At 46.8% G+C, this 21,498-nt stretch overlaps 1 protein-coding gene across 1 annotated transcript in view; it reads right to left on the bottom strand.

Moving 5' to 3' along the window:
- The window catches only part of NSD1 (nuclear receptor binding SET domain protein 1), a gene marked incomplete at its 5' end in the record, with an annotated part of 41,587 nt that overhangs the window by 3,386 nt on the left and 16,703 nt on the right, over window positions 1–21,498 (bottom strand). The window contains 12 exon segments of the mRNA XM_010184799.1: window positions 2,920–3,124; window positions 6,192–6,298; window positions 6,731–6,872; window positions 8,273–8,389; window positions 9,722–9,991; window positions 12,594–12,706; window positions 13,305–13,510; window positions 13,783–13,939; window positions 14,711–14,890; window positions 16,333–16,533; window positions 17,031–17,154; window positions 17,563–17,706. Of these exon segments, the coding sequence (XP_010183101.1) occupies window positions 2,920–3,124; window positions 6,192–6,298; window positions 6,731–6,872; window positions 8,273–8,389; window positions 9,722–9,991; window positions 12,594–12,706; window positions 13,305–13,510; window positions 13,783–13,939; window positions 14,711–14,890; window positions 16,333–16,533; window positions 17,031–17,154; window positions 17,563–17,706 (1,966 nt within the window).

The raw sequence follows: 21,498 nt of genomic DNA on the forward strand, positions 1-21,498 counted from the left end.
GTGCAGCATCACCTTTCCACTCCCCTCTCTCACGCTGCTTTTCCCCTGGGGTTGAAGACAACATGTAGCACATCTTCCCCTCCTTTGAAGCCAGTCCAGTGCTTCTGTTTCAGTCTCAAAATACGTACATCACTTTTCTGCATCTCCTCCAATTTTTCACCATCCTTTTCAGGGATGCTTAAAACTACACATGATTTTCCCTCTTTTTGGGCTTGCAGTGCTGAAGCACGGGTTGCTGCCGCTCCCTCCACACTATCAACAACCCAGAGAGCCACACTCAACACTCACTTTGGCCACCGGAAAGACGCTGGGACTATTTTTATAAGAGGTCACTTGTACGGATGGAAAATCAAGTAACTCAAAACCTGCCAGTACCTTGCAGGAAGGGTAAATCCTTTCAACCCACTCTAATGGTCTTTGACAGGATAAAAGGCCTAATGAATACACAGCCTCTCCAGAGACAGCCGGGAGCAGAGGAGCTCTTGGAAGTAAGATCGCACAATTAGAAACACGCAAACAAGCAGGAAATTCTAATTACTCCACAGCAATGCCCATGGCAGAAGAAACATCCAAAGCAAAAAGTGCTGAACCTTTCATATCCTGTATGGTACTCTAAGGAGCGGGCGACAAAAACAACCACCTACGTGTAAAAATGTTCAAATGTTTTTCAGCCCGTTGTAGCCGTTCTCGGAAAGCTGCTACTAACGGTGTTCTGGCAAACCGAGGGGGCATTCCAATCACATCCTTCCGAAGTCTATTTTAGTCTGAATTTTAATTTAAATTTCTGGAAGTGGAATAGCAAATATTCTCACACAGGCAGGTAACTACAAGGCTGTGAGGAACTGCAAAAATCTGGTTAGACAGGCTCAGAATTTAAACTGGACAGATGCTCCTGCACTAACAAGGTGCAACTGAATAAAGAGCAGTGCAAGCAGGACTGCAGGAGGAAGAAATAAAATAAATACATGAAAAGGATCAAGACAAGAAGACACAAAGATGATAGAAAAAATCACAAACATAACAAAGTTATTTTTCAGAAACAGGTCAAATCTAATTTCCTGAGATACTTCATATAAAACACAAAATACAGTGATCCTGTTCTGTCACTGTTAGGAAGGCCTCAGCTGCAATACTGTTAAAATACTCTTGTTACCACAGTTTAAAGAAATGTGTAGGCAGGTGGGACACAATCCAGAGCAGACCAAGAATAATAATTTTAGAAAATAAGAGCTGCAAGGAGAGGTTGTTTTTATTTTAGCAGGAAAAGGATTAAGTAGACAACAGCAGTTTGTACAAAAATAAAGAAATAAAAAGGGGTATCTGGAGAGATGGCAATCTTTTGTTTTTTTCAAGTCAGGCTGTTAGGAGAAACTTCTCAACTGGAAAGCAGGGAACAGGCTAAATGCTGGATTCTCCTTTACTGGAGACTTTAAAGCATGGGAAAACACGCCAGGATGTTACAGCACCCTGTCTTAGCCCACAGAAATGGAGAGAAAGGTGATATTCAGGATATTCAGGATCCTGAATGATGATGTTTCCATAGGAATGACCTCGCTCCCGTCGGCTTTCACACTGCTGTGTTACAGCGTTCATTCAATGAGCAACGCAAGCTCCCCTGTATCAATGCCCTATTCTCTCCAAAACCTAACACGCGCAAACGCAGTTTCTGTCATCTACAAAATATGCTACCAGCCCTTCTACACCTTCTGCCGAATGACAAACAGAGGTGCTGGATGCCCAGTTCTGGCTCCCCATGGAGTGCTGACAGAAACGCTGTGTCTCAGTGACTCTCCTGGCTGTTACTTTCAGAGACCGCTTGGCTCCCCGTTCCTTAGCTTGCCTCTGATGTGTTCACAAAATACTGTACACATCTGCATAGACAACTTCTAGTTACGGCAACGCTTACACCATTAAATCAAAAGATTTACAGCCCCCTAAGCAAATTACTTCAATGCAGTTGCTTTTATTAACCAAATTTATTATCTTAGCAAAACCCCCTAAATTAGGTTTGATGAGTTATTCTGCCTAAAAACTTGCCATCTAGTATTATTTATATTCTTAACATTTAATTCTTTATGCACTTGATCCCACATCAGCTTTTCCATCCTCCTGGCCTGCCAGACACCAGGGTAACTGGCCTACCGACACGCAGCTCAGACTTCTGCCTTCTGAGGAGTGGTCAAACCTGAACACTCATTAAAGGTCCCAGGAACTCCTTTAGTAACCCATAGACATACTGAAACAACAGAGGAAACATCCTGCTCAGCCAGATACCTTAAGGCTTTTAAAGGCAACTGAAATCTTTTCCTCTAACAGATGTTACTTTACACTCCCCGAGTTATTAATGAACTAGAAACTGTTTTATCACTCATACAAGGAGCTTACTTCTTTCTCTGCACACAAAGAAGTATTTTTGGAAATGTATTTCTTTTTATTTCACACTTTTGCCCCCATTTTATCACAAACTAGGATATGCTTTGATACCGCTCTCTTCCTTAACTATGAACTCACGGCTATTCAGACATCTAACACCACTAACACACGTCTCTAACTCTCATTTTCTGTTGTTCTCCTCCTCCTCATTCACTCATTTTCAACTTTGGAAAAACGGCCAATCTGAGGAATCAATGCCTCATGTATTGCTGGGACAGTCCTCTGCCAGGCCCCAAGGATGGGGTCAGGTCACAAACACCGTTTCTTAGACAAGGACCAGCTCTCTTTCCAGCAATCCATTCAGCTTTTTGCAGTCACAGTGGGGTGCAAGACAGGGTTGTGTTATGTCTGTTGTGTCTGCTCAAGTGAGAACGGTATCTCTCAATTTTAAGATGCTGCTAAGTGAGTGTAAAGTGATGAGCAGCGCCTGGGACACCTTGAGCCGATGCTGTGACCCAAGCAGAGCCCAGTCATGCGAGCACTGACCTGCAGGTCTCTTGGTCAGGTTGAGGCAGTCTGCATGGTACACCTTGGGGCAGCCTGACTTCTTACAAGAAACCAGCTGCCCTCCGTCCCCACAGCTGAAACATTCGTCCTCTCGCTCCTTCATCACCTCTGCCTGCGACCTGCGCTTCATCTGCGGCCTCCTCTTTAGCTTCTTGGACTTCTCCTCGGTGAGGGTGGGTTGACTCTGCAGGTGAGACAACATCAGTTAATGCAAGTCTCTGCTCCCTTTCTCCTACAGCAGAGGTAACTGCAAACCCCACAGATAAAAATTCCACTGTCAGCTATACCTGAAACGTATGTAGCATTTCTACAGTACTTCTTAATAGTTGGCAGTTGATTTACTATAGCAAATAGTTCTGGTTAAACATGTGATATAAGCAGTTAGCAACAGCAGAATGAGGAGCCAGGGGCTGCCTGGCATTGCTGAGCTCATCACCTCTCACAGACTCCTCCTCAGGTCCTCAACCAAAGCAATTTGGTCACCTTGCACTTGTGACTCTCATGAGGGCTCTCTCCCAGGCCTTCCTTCACTTCTTGATGTCCCTCATCTTCATCTTCAGTCTGAATTTACTCGTGATTGGTATAGACCCATTTGTTCTTGTGTCACTACTGCTCTTTTTCTGCAGTTTTCCTCTCTCCATGGCATAACCACAGGACACACTCTCCTTCTCACACACCAAACACTCAGTCTGCACCCTCAATCTTCCTAATGGCTTTTCTCTGCCTCTATGGGGTTGATTTACAGAATTATACACCCTACTTCAGATGACACCTCACAGGCTGTGTACAACGACATCAACACGCCTCCAAAAGAACAGGAAATCCTTCCCAAAGCACCACCTGCTTTCACAGCGGTGTCGGCACAGCAGCTCAGTCCTGTGGTGGCCGAACTGCACAACAGCTCCTTCTCCACCAGGACTGCTCATCGATGACCTTCTCATGGCACACGTGTTTCTGCTATAACCCTCCAGGTGTGTTCTCTGGCACACTGCAACTCTGAACTCCAGCCCCTTCCCAGTTATAATCGGTTATTCCTTTGAAACTGCCCCATCCTCTCCCTCACCAACATCTTTGAGTCATCAGTACCGTCAAATTACCCCGCTTCCAACAGCTGTTGTGCAGGCAGCAATGAAATAACCACAGCTGGTACAAAGACTGGCAACTGAATGGCCTAAGTGCTCTCTTCTTTGGCCTAAGGCTTCCTTCAGCACTGTTTCCCCACACACTTCAAGCTGGGTCCTCAGAGTACTCCTAACTCCTAGTACAGGGCTAAGCCTCCCATTGTACCAAACACCCAGCTCCACAAAGATGATGGTACCTGTCCCCAGTCAGTGACCTTATCAAAGCACTATCAGTCTAGTTCATCTAACCAGACAGGAGCTAAATTTCGTGCCATTTTCCACATATCTTCTGTTCAAATACGAGTTCTCTGCAGAGAACACCTCTGCGTGCTAAGATGACGCCTACGAGGCGATTTTTGCATCCTTTATTCCACATAAATATTGGGCACTATTTTCATCACTCTCCTATCAAGGAAAAAAAAGAAACCACCATACATCTAAAAACCTTTAGCTCCAGACCTACAGTTTCAGAACTGGGCAGTGGTGGAAGTCTCTCGATTGTTTCCTTCCCCTCCACATGTGGATATTTGTTTTAACAGGATCATCCCCATTGACAATGGGGACTCAGGCCTTTCTTATCACTGAAAATGCAAGCAGTGAAATCACTCCACATAAACGATTCCACCTATTCTCAGCGTCTAGTACCTCAGCCACCTAATTACAAAGAAAACAAGAAAACCCTTTCACAGCTAATTTGAATGTCTAAGCAAGGTCTAACAGCTGGACTAAGCGATTCCCACTTCCTCACTGCAGTACACCGGACTCCCAAGCATTCTTCCACACTGCCAGTTAGAAAGGTCCCTTTTAAGAGTGAACTTGAGTATAATCGGTGAGGTTTTGTCTTGCTGTTATCTTCAGGAAGCTTAAAAATTTATCTATTGTGGGAAGTATTTGGGAAAAAAAAAGGCAAAACCCAAAACAGACCCAAGGTACTGTTTTCTGGGGTATTGTTTCCTAGCCCATCTCATCAAGATGGAATGAGTCGCCTCAGGCATCACAATGGAACATTAATGCCAACAAAAGGGCACCTTTCTCTGATTTCCATCAGGCAACCTGCAATTTCAGGGCAAAAATGACAGTCAAGTCATGTATAACAGAGGAGCAGCACAAAAATCAATTGAACTTTAAATCACAACCCAAAAAAAGAACTAAATACACCAGATGTGTAATTCACCTCATCTGTCAACTTCTGAGGACATCAATTTTTTTAATCATAAGTTAATTTTTCTGCAGAACTAAGCTCTCTGGAGAATTCACAAAACCTTCCCTATATATTGACAGGGCTTAACAACTGTGCTGCTGGAGCATTTAACCCTTAGTGTGGGTAAGCATCTCGCAGCCAGCATTCACATGCCAGAGCAGAGGGATTACAGACTGATTTGGTGAAGCTCTTGAAACAAGCTAACAGCTGAGACATAGATTTAGCTGGTGACAGCTGGGAACTCGGCCAACTGCTCCTGTTATTTCCTTTTCCCAGGGAGAACCAGCTCACACAAGGAGGTAATTGAAATCAATTCCTGTTACTGCAAGATTACAGTTACAAAACGAAGCTCTCAAAAGTCAGTGAGATCTAAAAGCCAGTGATTTTTATACTACAGATAAGGCAAATTTCTTATTTCTGTCTAGTGTGTAAACTTCGGCCTCCTAACTAAAAGAAGGAAGAAAACCTGGAAACTTTCTTATTGCAGCAAAGTTGGTGATGTGGAATCCTTCTGGCTCTAAAGCAACTCCAGTCTGAAGGAATGCGACTTTGCTGGCCTTCCATGCATGCTCACAATTTACTCAGGCCTTAACTTTGGGAAATGGGCTCAGCTGTGGTTTCTTGGTTATCTGATGGAAGTGCCTGTCCTCTGCTCCTCTAGTGGAATGGAAATTGCCATGATAATAAGCAGAAAGTTCTGAAAAAAAAATCTTTCATTTACTTTTTTGGTGTAAATACAATTTCCTGTCATTATTTACAGCAACTCTAATAATTGAGGTCTAAGTTCTGCTCTCTCAGAATTAAAATCTGAATGTTCAACTCATTTCAAGCAGCGTTCGCCACACTGAAATCAGATTGCCCTTTCTGAGATCTCAAACCTATGTGAAGAGGTGATCTGGAAGAACAAAAGCTTCAAGGAGGCATCATACCTTTGGCCGTACTCCTAGGAAGCCGCTGCAATTTGGGGCACCACATTTACAAACGGTCTTTCCGTTTCCCAAACACTCCAGATTGTAGTTGAAAGTCAGCTCAGTCCCTGGCAGAAAAGCAGATCAAAACTTGTAATGAACTATGGGGCAGAACATTTTACTGCTGAAGTAAAAGCACTTTGAAATATAATGCCACTACTAAACAAGGATACCAACTACTGACCTCTCCACAGATCTGTGTGGATTGAAAATTCAGTGCAAACCCACGCTCCTCCCATCTACTACAGCTAAAAAGGTCACTCGAGCCCACGCTACGGCATGCTTAGCTCCATTTCATGGCCCTGTAAATCAGAACTATGAACCTTCATTTACAGCATGGATGTATGCGTTTCATTATGTCAGTGCTGGTGTTAAGTCTCATGAATGCCTCTGTGAAAACAAAAATTAAGTATCCTCCCAGGGAGCTACAAACCCTCCCCTTTCCTTACAGAAACAGTCCCATGCTTTTAACTGCAGGAACTGAGAGTGGGGTTCCTTACCAGCTTTGATATTTACAATTGCGAAGAGCCCGACCCGCGTGTCGCCATTCACACACCATTTCTGAGTCTCACAGTTTGGCTGGCAGCAATGGTTCATGAACCGAGCGTAATTGCCCTTTGGCCCGGCATCAATGATTCGATCCTGGAATTGGAAAAACAAAACAAAACAGAAAACCATATTTAATAAACGATAGTTTCCTGCTCAAGCCATTGCAGCCCGGGTACTGGTACATCAAGAAAGCTTTAATCAGTACTGAAAAGCTTGACAGCAGAGGCACCTGATGACGCTTGCAAAGCACTCAAGCTCGTACAAGAGTTTTAACCAGGCATAAGGGCAGGTGTAGCTGTGTTGCCTGGACAATCAACAAACATCCCAGCAGTTTCCACACTGATGTCTCTGGTCAGGGCTGGCAGGCCATACAGCAATACAGTCTCCTGCACAACGTCATCCTCCTCTTCAAAGGCACACGGGCTCCTGAACAGCCAGGAAAGAGCTACTGCTGCTTTCTGGGAAGTTGCCTCTCTCTGCGGTGTCAGTACTGGATGCGCACTACACCACCACGCTTCCTAGGCAGCACCTGTGGTTGCAGACCCCGACTTCTGCTTAAAAGCACAGTATCAGTTCCTATTTCTTCTAAGTCAACGTAGAGAAGGAAAACAGGAACAGTACGTAACGAGTCAGGTATACTTCTGTACAGCACATTGCCATTCGTTAGAATGAGTTGGAGAGGGCAGCAGCAACTGAGATCTGGCTTTGTAATAGTGAAGGAGATACTAACACTTGGTTTTGCCCCTGCTCCCACCTATCAGCCAGAAAAGGAGAACAAGATATGATCAGTGTGAATTTCCAGCAAGAAGAGGGAAGAGCCAGAAAGCAGTCACAATTATTCTACCGTCCCACACTCAACAGCTTCTTCCCATGGCCGCTTTCATGATTTCCTTCTAATTTATCCACGGCTGAGTGACAAAGTGTAGAAAGCAGCTGACAAAACTGCTTATCTCTGAAAGCCAGGAGCTCACACTAACAACCTGGCCTCCAGGAGCCACTGAGGAGTCTGTGGGTGTAACAAACTTCACTCTTCTACTTAGAACAGCAAGACTTGGGAACTGAACTGAAATGAAACCCTCACTGTGCCTAATATTTGTACATCTGAGGGCTGATGCCTTCTCTGGCACACACAAGCCCAGTTCTGGACTCTCCAGGGTTCAGCTGCTGGAAGGGATCCTGAGGTCACCAAATTCACCCTATTATGCTGAAGCAGGATCCACAATCCTCAGGCAATCGCCCTAAGATAACTGCCTCACCTCTTCTGAATAAACTCCAAAGAAGTTGGTTCAGACTTCCCTCCCAATATCCAACCTGAAGCTTCTCTACTGCACGTTAAGTCCATTCTTTCAGTCTTCTCTTCAGTGGAAATGCAGACCAGCTCATCAGCAACTCACAGTACCTTTATATTTCCTGGAGAAGACCCCTATCATGCCTTCTTCACAATAATTTTACTTCTCTCTAGGATCCTGGCATGAGAAATTCCTTGCACATACCTTATCCAGTGTCAACATGTAGAAATTGGTGATGTCATGCTCCTGAGCATAACGGATTCGGGCTCGGCACTCCTCTTCGTCAATCAGCTCACCAACATACTCATTAACAAATTCGCCCTGCCAGAGAGAAAACAAGCTGGTAAGATGAGACAAACTCCCTCCAGGATGGTGGGATATCCACACTGTGCTAAAACTTAGTCCCTGTTTCCTCTCTGGAAACCCTATCATAAAAATCTTCCCCTGTAATTTGCAGCCAGCTTGACCTTTAATGTTCACTAAGAGCCCTGAATCATGTCTGTCCCACACACTCAACAAATAACTTGAAATAAATTAAATAAAGCAACAACACCCATCAGATAACTCTTTGTATTATGGAAAGAGTTAATATTCACGGACACCATAAAAGTAAACCACAAGAACATCTCCTTGGGGCAAAGCTTAAACTACTGCATAACTGCGTTCCAGCTGGAAACAATATCCTTCTGGGGACCAACCACACCAAGCAGCACGATGCACCTTGGGCACTTGCTCCTGCAGTGAACCCGTGGAGTTCCCCTGCAGCACAGCACTGCAGAGATCCCACTTCAACCACCAAAGGGATCCCCAGCTCTGCTCCACTGGGGCTCTCAGGTGCCTCCATTAAACAACTGAGTTTTGCTGTTTCCAGACTGTCTGCTGAAAGTGAAACATAACAGGCACATGAACAGCAGAGAGATCCTTTAAACTGTATCACAGCACAGCCTACACAGGACAGACTCACACTTTACCTTCTGCTATTAAGCCCACCCCATAGCATGTTGTCCCTACTCCTTTTTCAGACGTTCTTCCACTATGCTAATTGTCCTCTGCTTCACTTCACCCCTTTTTAGCTTTAGCGCTCTCTTTGCTTAACATTCCCCTCCTCCTTCATTCAGTGCAGATGTCTGTCCACAGAGCTACTATCCTCTGGATTTAAAAAACATATATACACAAGTGGTTTAGCTGGGGATAACAGTTTCAGCCATAATAACAACCACCTCCAAGAAATTAACCCTTTTAAAGAGCCAAGCCCTGGTTTCTGTTTCTGACAGAGGAATCTCATGCTGGAAAAGCCTGGCTATTCAAGAACGGCAGGGAGGTCACTGTTCCTCATCCGGAAATCCTAAACACCATCTTCAGACCAGTGTTCTGTACTTATAAAGCCCATAGTCCATACAAGCAGACAGATGGAGCAATCATCTCTCTTATCCTGTGGGACACCATCATGCAAAGCTTCTTCTTGGTTAGCTGAGACAAACATTCTTGTCAGGACTGAAAAAGTTAGATTCATCCATTTCTTTCCTAAATGGCACTTTACGGCAAGAAGCCTTCTAATTATGGAAGCACAGCAATTTTTCAAATCTATTGAAACCAACATTGAGCAAGAGACACATGGCAAGAGAAAATTACAGGCAGAAACAGAATACGTACCTTTCTGATGTCTGTTTTGGCTTGCAAGCCCCAGCCTCGTGCCAGCGTGCGGAAAATTTGTACCTCGGGATACTGCCGCTTGGAGAAGCACTGGTTCTGGCAGCGCTCCCCGGCAGGGCAGACCATGGGGTGGCACTCATAGAGCAACATGCGATTGATGCATTCGGAGTCCAGGCCACATGGGTTTTCGTCTGTTGGTTTGCAGTTGCAACGCGGTATCTCAGAGAGGTCTGCAGTGAAGATCTGCACCTTACCCACCGGCCGGTTCACCTTGAATGCACACAAAGGACGTTAGCTCTTCAGAACAGGTTCTCCTGATAGTCACTCCTGTACTCAACCCTTGCCTATGCGCTGACAGGCTGCAGTGTGAGTTAACTACAGCAAGGGGCAGAAGGACACAAGTACAGGTACATATGTACTTCGGGGAACGCTATTTCAAGAGGTACATGGTTAGAGGGAAGAGCTAAGGAGGATGCAGGTCACCCATCCGTATCACCTGGTGCAGTGTCTATTCTGTGACCCTGCAGGGAGGAGAGGCTGTCAAGTGTCCCCCTCCCATCACCACTGTGCCTGCATCCAGCCCAGGTGGCCCAGCGCTCTCGCTGGGTGCACACCATACCTGCGACCGACACCAGACCATTTTCTGCGTGAAACAGCACCTTCTCCAGTGTCAGGTCTTTTTCCTCAGCTTTTCCTTACAGGCCTGGTTGTGGCATCTGTTACCTTCCAGCTGGTTTGTGCTCTCAGCTGCCACTATGAGAAGCAGCCAGGCATGCCCGTGACAGAGTACAGAGGGCCTGCCTATGCACGAGGCTACAAGCAGTTAGCTCCCTACCCAACTGTCCTGCAGATGTAAATGAAAGAAAAACCAGGCAAGGCTGGGGTTGGACGGCCCAAACAGGAGCTCGGAGTTAAGCCAAGGAGCTCTCTAAAAACCGCTCCAGAAGGAAGCAGCGCGCAGCACCAGGTGGAGAAGCGACTGGCGTGTCTGTGGCATGAGCAGGTCCTTTGGTTTTGGTTAAAGGCAGCGAACGCTGAAAGGCAGGCAAATGAGAGTCAGGACTTTGGAGAGAGACACCGAAGAAAAGCTCCTTGCCGTTCTTTGCCCGAGGGAGCAACACCATCAGCTCCCTTTCCTCTCCCAGGACATGAAAGGAGGGGATCATTTAGCAAAACTATTCCAGCCCCAACACAATTTATCTAGTCCCACCCACTGAGCAGTTTTCCACGCTGGCAGCTTGCCCAAGGCTGGCCTAGCTGATCCTCCTCCTTTGTTTAAAAAACCCTACAGAAACCCTTGATTAATCTCTTCAAAAGAGTCTCCTCTTCCTCTTAGTACTACCTCCCACCTCCCTTGTCACTCTTGTGCTCTGCTGCTTGCTATCTCTTACTCAGGCTGTTAGCTCGTCACCTCATTAAGAGTGACGAGACTTACACACGATTAGGACTGTCCACCACTGGGCAGACAGAGGTGCCCTTGCTGGCTCTGGTACACACAGCGACCATGGCGTCTGAGCACAGTGCCCCTCTCAGTGTGCATGCATGCCCAGCAGGCCTGCTTTACTCTTCAAGGCACTGCTAGTACAAAACTATCTTCAAAACAGGGTGATGCTCCAACTAGCCACAACCCTGATGTGGTGAATGATCCCCAAGTGTATTTTGCAGCAGCCTCTCGTGTTGATGCTCCCTGGGAGGGACCCTAAGGTGCTGATCTCCTCAGAAGGCCAGGACGGGAGCAGACACAGCCAGCTTCTGACATTTCACCCTGAAGCCTTCTCCAGTTCACCATATGTTCCTGCAAACTGCTCTGCTTTCAAAGACAAACAGCTTGCACCCAGACAGAAGAAGAGCTGTCATGGCTAATGACCATGATCATTATCATTTGCATTAAAAGGGTATTTCAAAGGCTCCAAACTGCTTCTGAAGTTCCTTCATGCTGTGACCAAAGACAGGCTTAAAAATACCTGTAATGAGTAACCATTTCCTCCACTGGAGCTGCCTGGCCCATAACGCTGCATTCAGTTGTGTTTTACTCTGTACAGTAACTCATGCAGGATATACCTGCCTACCTAGAAATCCTAGCTAGAAACAAGAAGTGCCAGCAATCAGTTAAGCTTTCCTAGTTTGCCACATAAAAAAGGGAAGGAGCAGACAGAGACAATGAAAAAAAAGGCACTGAGTTTCTTATCAGTCTGGACCCACATCTCAACAACATGCACCCACTTGACCCCAGCTCCTCTCAAGTCACCTCTATCCTGCAGGACTGCCATTGCTGCTCAAATTCTATTTCGAAATACAGCCCTAAACATGAACAGTTCCCCAAAACTCAGCAAAAGGCCCGATATTCCAGCACGTACATCTGCTTTAGTATTCCTGTCCACTCCCCAACTGATACAGAGATGTAAAACGATAGCAGAGATGAAACGAGACACTCTGGGTTACCATCCTCCACATCGCTCTGCTCTGCTGCACCCTGACCATTTCCTACCTTGCACCACCTGGGATGCCAACCTTGCCGTCAGTAGCACACAGTACTCGAGCACGTTGCATATTCCTAGCACTCTCCTCTAAGTTCTCAGGGTAGAGAGACAGTTCCTTCAGACCACACAACTGACATGGAACAGCACAGAGATGCCCAGATCTGTTCCAATAAATCAGAGTACCTCTGTTATTGGTGTCCAACTTACATATAGCTCTGCGTATACATGAGTCCTTTCTGTGGAGGATGACTGAAGATGCCAAGAGGACTAAAGTAACCCTCAAATGCAGCCAGATGCCCAAACAGTAGAAATGTTTCTATATACCTGTAAATCATCTGCACCAACAGCTCAAGACTTCTCTTCCGTACCTGTCCCCCCTCACTTGCTCTCACCTTGATATGTTTGTAGGGAGGAGGTTTCTTGTCATTCTTTTTGTCTTCCTGAAGCTGCCTCAGTTCTTTCTGTGCCTTCAACTCTTCAAATCTTACTGCAGCTTCCTGAAGAGCTGGGCAAGTCAGAGAACACGCTGTGTTACGAGGAACTCCCTCTGCTCATACGAAGCTGCACTGCCTATGTCCACCCAGTCCTCACAGCTCTACAAACTTCCCTGGCCATGTACTTCAGAGGCAAAATTTCACTGAAGAAGGGTGAAGAAAAGGCCAATGCAGCAGGGCAGTCACAGGAGTTACAGTAAGGGACAAGCCCATGGATGATGGAGCATCCAAACCATCAGCTAGCTTTGCCTGCTTTTGGCCAGAGGTGTCAGGCAGCTGCACTCACAACTCTCAAGTGCATTTTTATACACAGATAATGACTCTATTAGACACAGGGAAACTGATAAAGCAGCAGCTTACTCTGATTTAGAGCAGCTATGTCGGAGCTGGAGAAGCGTTTGAGATCTGCACACCCTTCTCTCTCTCTCAGGGAGTCAGACCAATGAACATTCCGAGTGCACTGGATGACAGATAAGCAGCAGCTCATCCTACAAATTTAATTTCACTTGTGGTCTAAGAAGACACTTCTCTACGCTACAAGAATGCCACTTCTCCACACGGTAACGCAGAGAAAAAGAACGTGCTCCTCCCTGGGTGAAGACAAGTTACCTTTCTTGTAAATGCCATCCACGCCCTTCCCCATCTTGTCTTTGCTGCTGACATCACCTTCCATGTAAGGGAACACACGGGCCTGGTGGGTCCACAGGTAATCCTTGGAGCCGAAGAACAGCACAGGGAATTCACCGATGTCATGCTTCATTTTCTGGATGTTGACAGGAATTGTCCTAGGATGGCAAATCTCAGCTGGCCACCACCTGCGACACAGGGAAGGACAGATTACAACTCTGGCTTCCTCACTTCCAACTGCCTTAGAAGCATGCTACTGCACAGAGTCATGGGGGCAGAAGTGTGTGAGGGCTACCAGGAGCGCTGGAGGGGAGACAAGATGCTACTGGAAAAGGAAAGCACGCATTTTACCAGCTGCTGTACACATACATTTTACCAGAGGCTGCTGCACAGTACCCTGCAAGGAGGAGCAGCTTCTCACCTCTGGCATAATGAGCACTGAGTGAGTACCTTCACCTACCTGTAGCGCCCAACTTTCACCCAGACCACTTCCTTGTAGTGTGGCTTTTTGCCTGCCTTGCAATCATTACAATACCAGCTTCCCTCTGGCATCTCAATGTTTAGACACTCACGGTGAAATGCAGCCGGGCACGACTCGCAGCATAAAAGGCTGCCCCCTGCAAAGAAGAGGAGGAGAAATTTATCTATGCAGAAGCACTGAACCCCACAGAGCTGAGAAAGGACATGATTCTCTTCTGCAAACCTTTTTCAACAGTTGTGCCCTACTCATGTTGCAAAAAGAACCCTTCCAACGATCCAGAAAAAATCCTAGCCTGAAGTTGGGCTTAAACAGGCATGGATAGGAAGGCAACTTGTTCTCTGCAATTCTCACTAGCACACTCTGAACAGGGAAAGCTTCTGCCTGCTCTAATGACTTCCTGTCAGGGCATTCTGAGACGCCATCTGGAGTACTGCATCCAGTTCTGGGCCCCCAACATAAGAAGGGACATGCAGCTGTTGGAGCGGGTCCAGAGGAGGGCCACGAAGATGATCAGAGCTGGAGCACCTCCCCTACGAGGACCAGCTGAGAGAGTTGGGTCTGTTCAGCCTGGAGAAGAGAAGGCTCCAGGGGGTACCTTATTGTGGCCTTCCAGCTCCTGAAGGGGTCCTACAGGAAAGCTGGGGAAGGACTTTTTATAAGGGCAGGTAGCGACAGAATGAGGGGGAATGGTTTTAAACTGGAAGAGGGTATGCCCAGGGAAGTTGTGCATGCCCCCTCCTTGGCAGTGTTCAAGGCCAGGTTGGAAGGGACTTCAGGCAACCTGCTCTGGTGGGAGGTGTCCCTGCTCATGGCAGGGGGGTTGGACTGGATGAGCTTTAAGGTCCCTTCCAACCCAAACCATCCTAGGATTCCTTGGTGACAGGGGACAGAGAAGACACCATCTCACCTTCTGAGCAGACAAAGCACCAGCTGACGTTGACGTGCTCGTGGTTGCGGCAGCCCCTCCGTGCAGTGAAGTGATTAGGGCAGATGATGCTGTTGGAGGCAAGGACCACAGACCCAGCAGCGAGGCAGAAGTCATTGGAGTGGTACGCAACTGGACATCGGACACAGCGCATCAAGCGACCTAGCACCAAAACACATTGGAAACACAGTGAACCTCTAAAGGAGGCTGATATTTTGTTTCCTCCCAAAACTAGTCTCTACTGATGCCTAAGCTTGAAACAAGCAACCATAAGTGATCTTTGGAAATGGAAACTGATCTGAAATTTTCATAGAGTATTCATGACATACTCACTAGATTTCTATGAAATTATTTAACAAAATATACATCAAATTGTTATCAAATACACACAAACACACACACATATTTGTATATAACATATCCACAATTGCATTATTTAGGAGTGAAAAATATCCTGCACGCTGTGCAGAAACAGTTCAAGAGTTCACAGACTGGGGCTGCTTCCTATCATACACAAATAATTAGTAAATCAGCTCAGACACTAATTACAGAGGGGGTGTTCCAAGTGCTTTGCTGCACATAATGAAACCAATCCCTGTAGCTTCTGAAAACATCGGCATTTGTCTCGCCACTTTATCAGATTTTACCCTGAAATTCCAGAATGGAGAATTCAAAACTGCCTACAGGCCTAATTTATCCGAGGTTTTTGAGAGCCTGTTCTCAGTTCCTCACAGGAGACTGCAAACAGAGAAGAGATGGGAGGAAAGGGGTAAATGTGACCACCAAGAAGCAGCAGCCAGAGGAACACACCACAAATATTCAGTGGGGAAGCGGTCAGCTGTGGGTTTCACGCCTTAGTGTTGTTTTCTACACCAAATACTGATTACGTGGGGGGGGGAGGGGGGGAGACAACTTTAACACAGACCCTGAGGATAAAAATAGAGCTGGTCTTATTGTCATTTGTCTTAAGATACCAAGGATTTAAAGAAAGGCAGCTTTAGAAGCAAACATACAAGGCAATGCCATAAAAGTTTTAAGTTTAATCATGTGTCAAGGTAGTGCTGCAAACAGCTCAAACAAACGTTTGTCTGAGAAGTTTAGCCTAAGGGCATCACTACTACAAGACAAGAGTATGCATTATAAAAGAAAGGAGAACTAAAACTGTGTAAATTTTTACTGCACTGCTCTCTATGCCATTGCCTTGATAAGCAGTGTTTCTAAGCAGGCTACCTGCTGCACTGGCACAGTGAGAAGTACACAGGAGAAACACAAGGGTGTCCGTACAGCTCCAGAGACTTATTCAAAAACCCAGGGAGGCACATAGCACCACTGGACTGGAAGGTATCCAAGCGCTGGGCAGAGGAGAACATTTCAGTTGCCATGTCTGGCCGTCAGCAGTGCTGATGAGCAGCAGCCTGACACAGGACACCACTCCTTGTGCTCTCCGAGAGACGCTGCTCCTCAGCAAATGCTACAGCAAGCGCTGTGGCAAGGACAGAAAATCAACATCAAGAACTAGTGGACCAGGTAACCACACGGTGGACGTGAAACAAAGGAAAAGCTTCTAACTACGTCCCCTAGAGAACCCTGGAAGATGTCAGTACCTTTAGACGCAGAGATGTTTGCTGGGTTAGCAGCATGACACGTCATGCATATGTGCAGGGAGCAGCGGAAGCCCTTGTTCTGCATGACCGTGGGCGGATACTTCTGTATGCACGCTTCATGGTAGTACTTCCCACACAGGGGCAGCAAGCACCGTTTTACGTCTTCCCCGCAGCTCTTGCACACAAAGCAGGTATGCACCCCTGGAGAAAGAGCAGCAGACACCACCAGTCAGATTGAAGGGCTAAATGAAGACCTGACACTTCCACCAGGCTGTGTATTAGCACAGCACAACTTCCCAACCTGTGGTACCCATCCCAACACGCTGGTTTTGCCTGCAGATGCAATAAAACTTCAGATCAAAAAAATGCTGTAGTTGTGATTTCAGGCCAGAGAAAAATAATAAGAAAAACCAAACCAGACAACCCTACTTCGACACTCCCCCATCTCCAGCCCGCTCAAGACTCATCCTCCCCAGCAGCCCTCTCTCCATAGTCCCAGGTAAGAATTTCCCTTTCTCTTTCCCACCAGATCCTGAATATTTTCTTTGCACCCCACATGCCTGAACTAACAGTAAGACCAGTTAACTAGAAATTCATTATCAATCATCAAACCAATAATCAGAGGACTGGGAGTTAGATAGCAGCTACATCACGCCAGGAAGCAGGTGGCAAGCACCCTGTCCTCCTGCACTGCCCACCTGTGGAACACTCATTGCAGATGAATTTGCCCTTTGGCATCTCGGAGAGCCCAAGGCACTGCAGGTGGAAAGCACCACAGCACTGCGACTCACACAGCAACAATTCCCCTGGCTTCTCGCAGATCTGCAGGAAAAGAAGCACAACATCAGCTCTGAGCAAACTCCTTCCCAAACCCATCCCAGAGAGCAACAATCCACGTGCAGGCCATGACTGCCAGCAGAGACCTCTGTGGAAAAACGCTAAGTTTTCCTTGTGTCAGTAAATTTAGGTGGCTTGTGCGTGTTTATTGCCATCTGTCATTCTGTCCCTGCTGCCGTGCATTGGCTAAAATGAATCCTGTGGTGGTCACATCTCCCTAACATCTGTGAACTTTAGCAGGGCAGGAGACAATGGCAGAGGAAAAGCTGGTTAATTCTACAATGAGCACTTTGAGGCAACCTGGGCTTATCTGGGGCACTAGCGTGACCCAGAACTTACACAAAAACACTTCACAGTGGTAAAGTTTCAAAGAGATTTCTTTAAGGATGCTACCTGACACACGTTCTCCTTGAGAGCTGCTCCTCCTCCACGCTCCCCCTGCATCTTTTTGGATGAAGGCACTCCATGGTCATTCTCTGACCCCTCTTCATGACCCATTTTGGGGCTTGCAGCAGTCCCATGTACCGATGTCTCCCTCTTTAAAAAGAAATCCAGAATCAGGGCTGTCAGGAGTTCCTGTACTGACTCAGAAACAAATTCAGCCATTGAGCATACAACAGATTTGGAAGTTGGATTGTGTGTGTTACCCACCCTGGAGAGAACATCCCCCATACAGTTCCATCAGAAGACACACAAGAAAGGAAAGGAAAGAGCTCTTAGTTTACTAGATCATTAAAAAATACACAACACAATTATTTTCCTGTGTGTAACCACTCTCTGAAGGAGTTACAGCTAAGGAAGAAATGTATTGCCCTGTACAGAAACAAATCAGGTAGGCTGGAATAGTCTGAAAGATCCTGCATGATGTTTGCTTGCATTGCAAATACAAACAAAAAACTTCAATCTTTACAGCAGTTGTCACCCAGCAAGCACGCCAGTTCCCCCGACTCGTCTCAGCTTGTCCTCACCCATGCAAATACAGGCACGCAGGTACTCAAGGCCTGTGTCAGTAGGAATTAGGTGGCCAACACGAACAACACAGCACAGTATTTACACCACCATCCCGCCTGGGGTGAAGTCTTTCATAAGCATCTGCCTTGTACGAGTACCACAGCACTGACCCTAACAACTACTGGTGAAAAAGAAGACTGCCAAGAAGACAGGGTTCAAACGATAAAGCCTTAACCGCACCCTCACAGGTCACCTCAGGGATCCTGACAGAAGGCAAAAAAAAGTGGAAGTGCACCTTCCAATGTGTCCATGGGACCCACCCAGACACTGTTAGAGGGAAGGAGAGAGCAGGTATCTAGAGACATTTGTTTCTTCCACAAGATACTGCTGTGCTGAGGCTGCCCGTGCAAGCGCTGCCTTCACTTTTATCAGGACAGGCAACTAAGCACGAGGAAATGCCACCCTGCCACTTCAGGCCTCTTGGAGACAGCCCAGGCCACACTGAGTGGTCTCACCAGCCACAGCTGCCACTCCAGAGCAGGTACACCTTAAGGGCCATTAATGCTGCACCAAAATGCCACCTTTAGCTAAGTGTTTTGAGCAAGAACATTTAAAGGACTCTGCAATTTTTAACATCCCAGCTCATTGCAATTAGCTCAGTGATCTCAGTGCACAGCTGCCAGTTCCCTCTTGGGTCACCAAAACACACCCAGTGTATGCCAAGACACACACTGCACCCTGAAAGACCCAGTGAGAAATTCAAACTGCTGGCAGGAGCAGCCGCCACCACTCACACCTTTAACGTGCTTGGTGCCAGGTGTCCCAGCTCACGATCACAAGAGGGAGCTTTGCACCAATTTCTGTACAGGAGAGTATTAGTTTGAGTTGTGGTGCTACTGATGCTTGTAAGCTGAACACATTATTATAGTCTGGGCAAAACAAGGACATAAAAGTGTCAAAGTGGAGCTGGTTTTCTGGTCAGAAAATGATGCTTCCTTTGCCTGTTATTTTTTTTTCTTTCCCTGAATGCAGCAGTATGCTTTCATTTGGGGACACTTGAAAACCACGTGAGTTCTGTGGAGCAGTGATGTTCAGGTGCCCTGACAGTACATTAAAGCACACAATACAAAGATGAATGGTGTTAAATTTCCTTTATTGAGCACAAAAACAGTAAAGTCCCAGCTACAAACTACTGCCGGTCGAACATAGTGTACAGCCTTACAGACTACCATCACAGTCTCGCTGGAAGGCTGGCAGCGATGCAGCCTGCAGGAACACTGATAAGTAGCACGTAAGCTGCTGCCATCCTACCACACAGCCCTGGCAGAAGGAAGGGAAAGGTCTTTACAGCATTGGTAAAAAGACCATCTACAAACACAACAGCTACTTTTGCCTGTATATGCAATAGCACCTTCTGAAGCTCAGTTCTACGATAGTCTGCTGCAAAGCAGCCCTCTGGCTCTAACACTTGCTCTGGCTCCTGGAATGCTCCAGGAGCAGTGCCAGTGACCAGTGCTCCAAGGACTGGGTACAGCTCAGGTCCTCCTATTCCTATATAGGTGCTCCCTCTTCTGCTCAGCTCAGCAGTGACCTCAGGCTTGCAGGGGTCACTGTAACGAAGAACAAGAGCAGGGTTAATCAGCTACTAGTACTGGTAAACAATGCCAGCTATAGCTTCTGCTTACGCTGGGGCCCCAGTGTTACAGACACAAAGAGAGGTCAGTCCCTGTCGTGGTCACTGGTTCAGGTCTTTTCATCCTTCTGGCCACTTTCTACCATGGCTGCCAGGACTCCTTGTTTTGAACCTTGATGGCCATGCTTTACATGTTATTGGAAAGGGAGACTAATAAAAAGCATCCAGGAGTCATGTAACATTAACCAGCAACTCCCTTTTCAGATCTGAAAGTATTTGCTAGTGGCAATGCTACCTCACAACTGTGCCCACACTGCCCAGTGTGCCACAGCATGCTCCAGCCCTGCTCTTTCAGACTAAATCCACCCTGTTTGGTTCTGCAAACAGCTGGCCAATCTGCACGTTTTGCAGACCACGATCTTAGTGTTAGTTTAATCAATGCTCCCACAACTGCATAGGGAAGAGCATGTCAGAGCTAGGCAGGATGGGCAAGGCCAGATACTTGTGCTTTGTGAAATGGGAGAAGGAGATCACCATTCAAGGCCGTCACTTGAAAGAACCTGTCACACAGCTCCCCTCTCCCCTACCCAGCATCAGTGCTGCAGAGCCACATACCTCCTGCAGAGGGCAGGTCTCATCCCGGGTCTTCTTCCAGAGCTATCTCTGCTGCTGCATCTGGCACATCCTCAAAAGCCTGGCCTGTTGTTTGGCACAGCCTGACCTTGGCTCACAACCTTGACAACCATTTCAACAGCATTTTCCATCCCCTTCTCTGTTTCTTGCTGCCCTGATGTTCTGAACTTGCACTTCTGGCTTCACAGACAGGCAAAGACAGAGAAAGCTGCTTAGTTCAGCCCAGGCAGACAAGCTTTCCTCTGCTCTCTTTTCCTCTGAAAGCAGCTGGATCCAAGGCTTCACTGTGCTGCACCATCAGACCATCTATTTCTTCTAGCACCGTTCCACACAAAGTGAGGTTCCTTGCCTGGTGTGCAGAAAGCCACTTGGCAACCAGCACGGTCCAAATTTCATGTAAAAGCACAAGTGCACCTCCACAGCACCCCGATACTCACCAGTGTCCACGCACTCACCTAAGCCAAGGGAGGGACACTTTCACCACAGTGACTCAAGTGACAAAAATCACAGAGAAACGGATGCTGGAAAAGGTGCCAAGCAATGGCATTTCTTTTTGGCAGGGTTTACCATACCTAACTTCAGGTATTCAACACAGATGTTTAAGGCTGGAGGCAGTCAAGGCTACCTGGGCTTCCTTTGCAGGGAATGGTGCACAAGATTCAGAGCCATGGCCTAGCTACTTTGCTGCTCTGAGTTGCCCTCTCTTTTCTTCCTTATGAAAGAGTGACAGACAATTTGCTGGCTCAGAGCTGAGGCAATCTCTTAGTGTGTGGCCTAATAACAGCGCAGTGTTAATTATCCCCCAGCATTGGCAAAGATATTTGTACAGGCTTCATTGAAACATGGTTCCAGATGAGCACACTTCAGAAAGAGCACTAACATCAGTACAGGAAGGCTTACATGGTCCCGGGGTATTACCCCACTTTATCACCCCATCAGAAAAGCTCTTCTCAAAAAGCAGTAGCCGCAGGGTGGCTGGCACTGCTCATACAAGTGTTGTGAGGTTTGTGCTCTCCTGGAAGCTGTATAACAACAACAAATATAACAATATATGTCTATAATTGGCTCCTGAAATACATACTGACTATCCTGACAGAACAGCCTGCTGCTGA

The sequence above is a fragment of the Mesitornis unicolor genome, unplaced genomic scaffold (assembly GCF_000695765.1).
Source record: "Mesitornis unicolor isolate BGI_N332 unplaced genomic scaffold, ASM69576v1 scaffold27855, whole genome shotgun sequence".
Taxonomy (NCBI): domain Eukaryota; kingdom Metazoa; phylum Chordata; class Aves; order Mesitornithiformes; family Mesitornithidae; genus Mesitornis; species Mesitornis unicolor.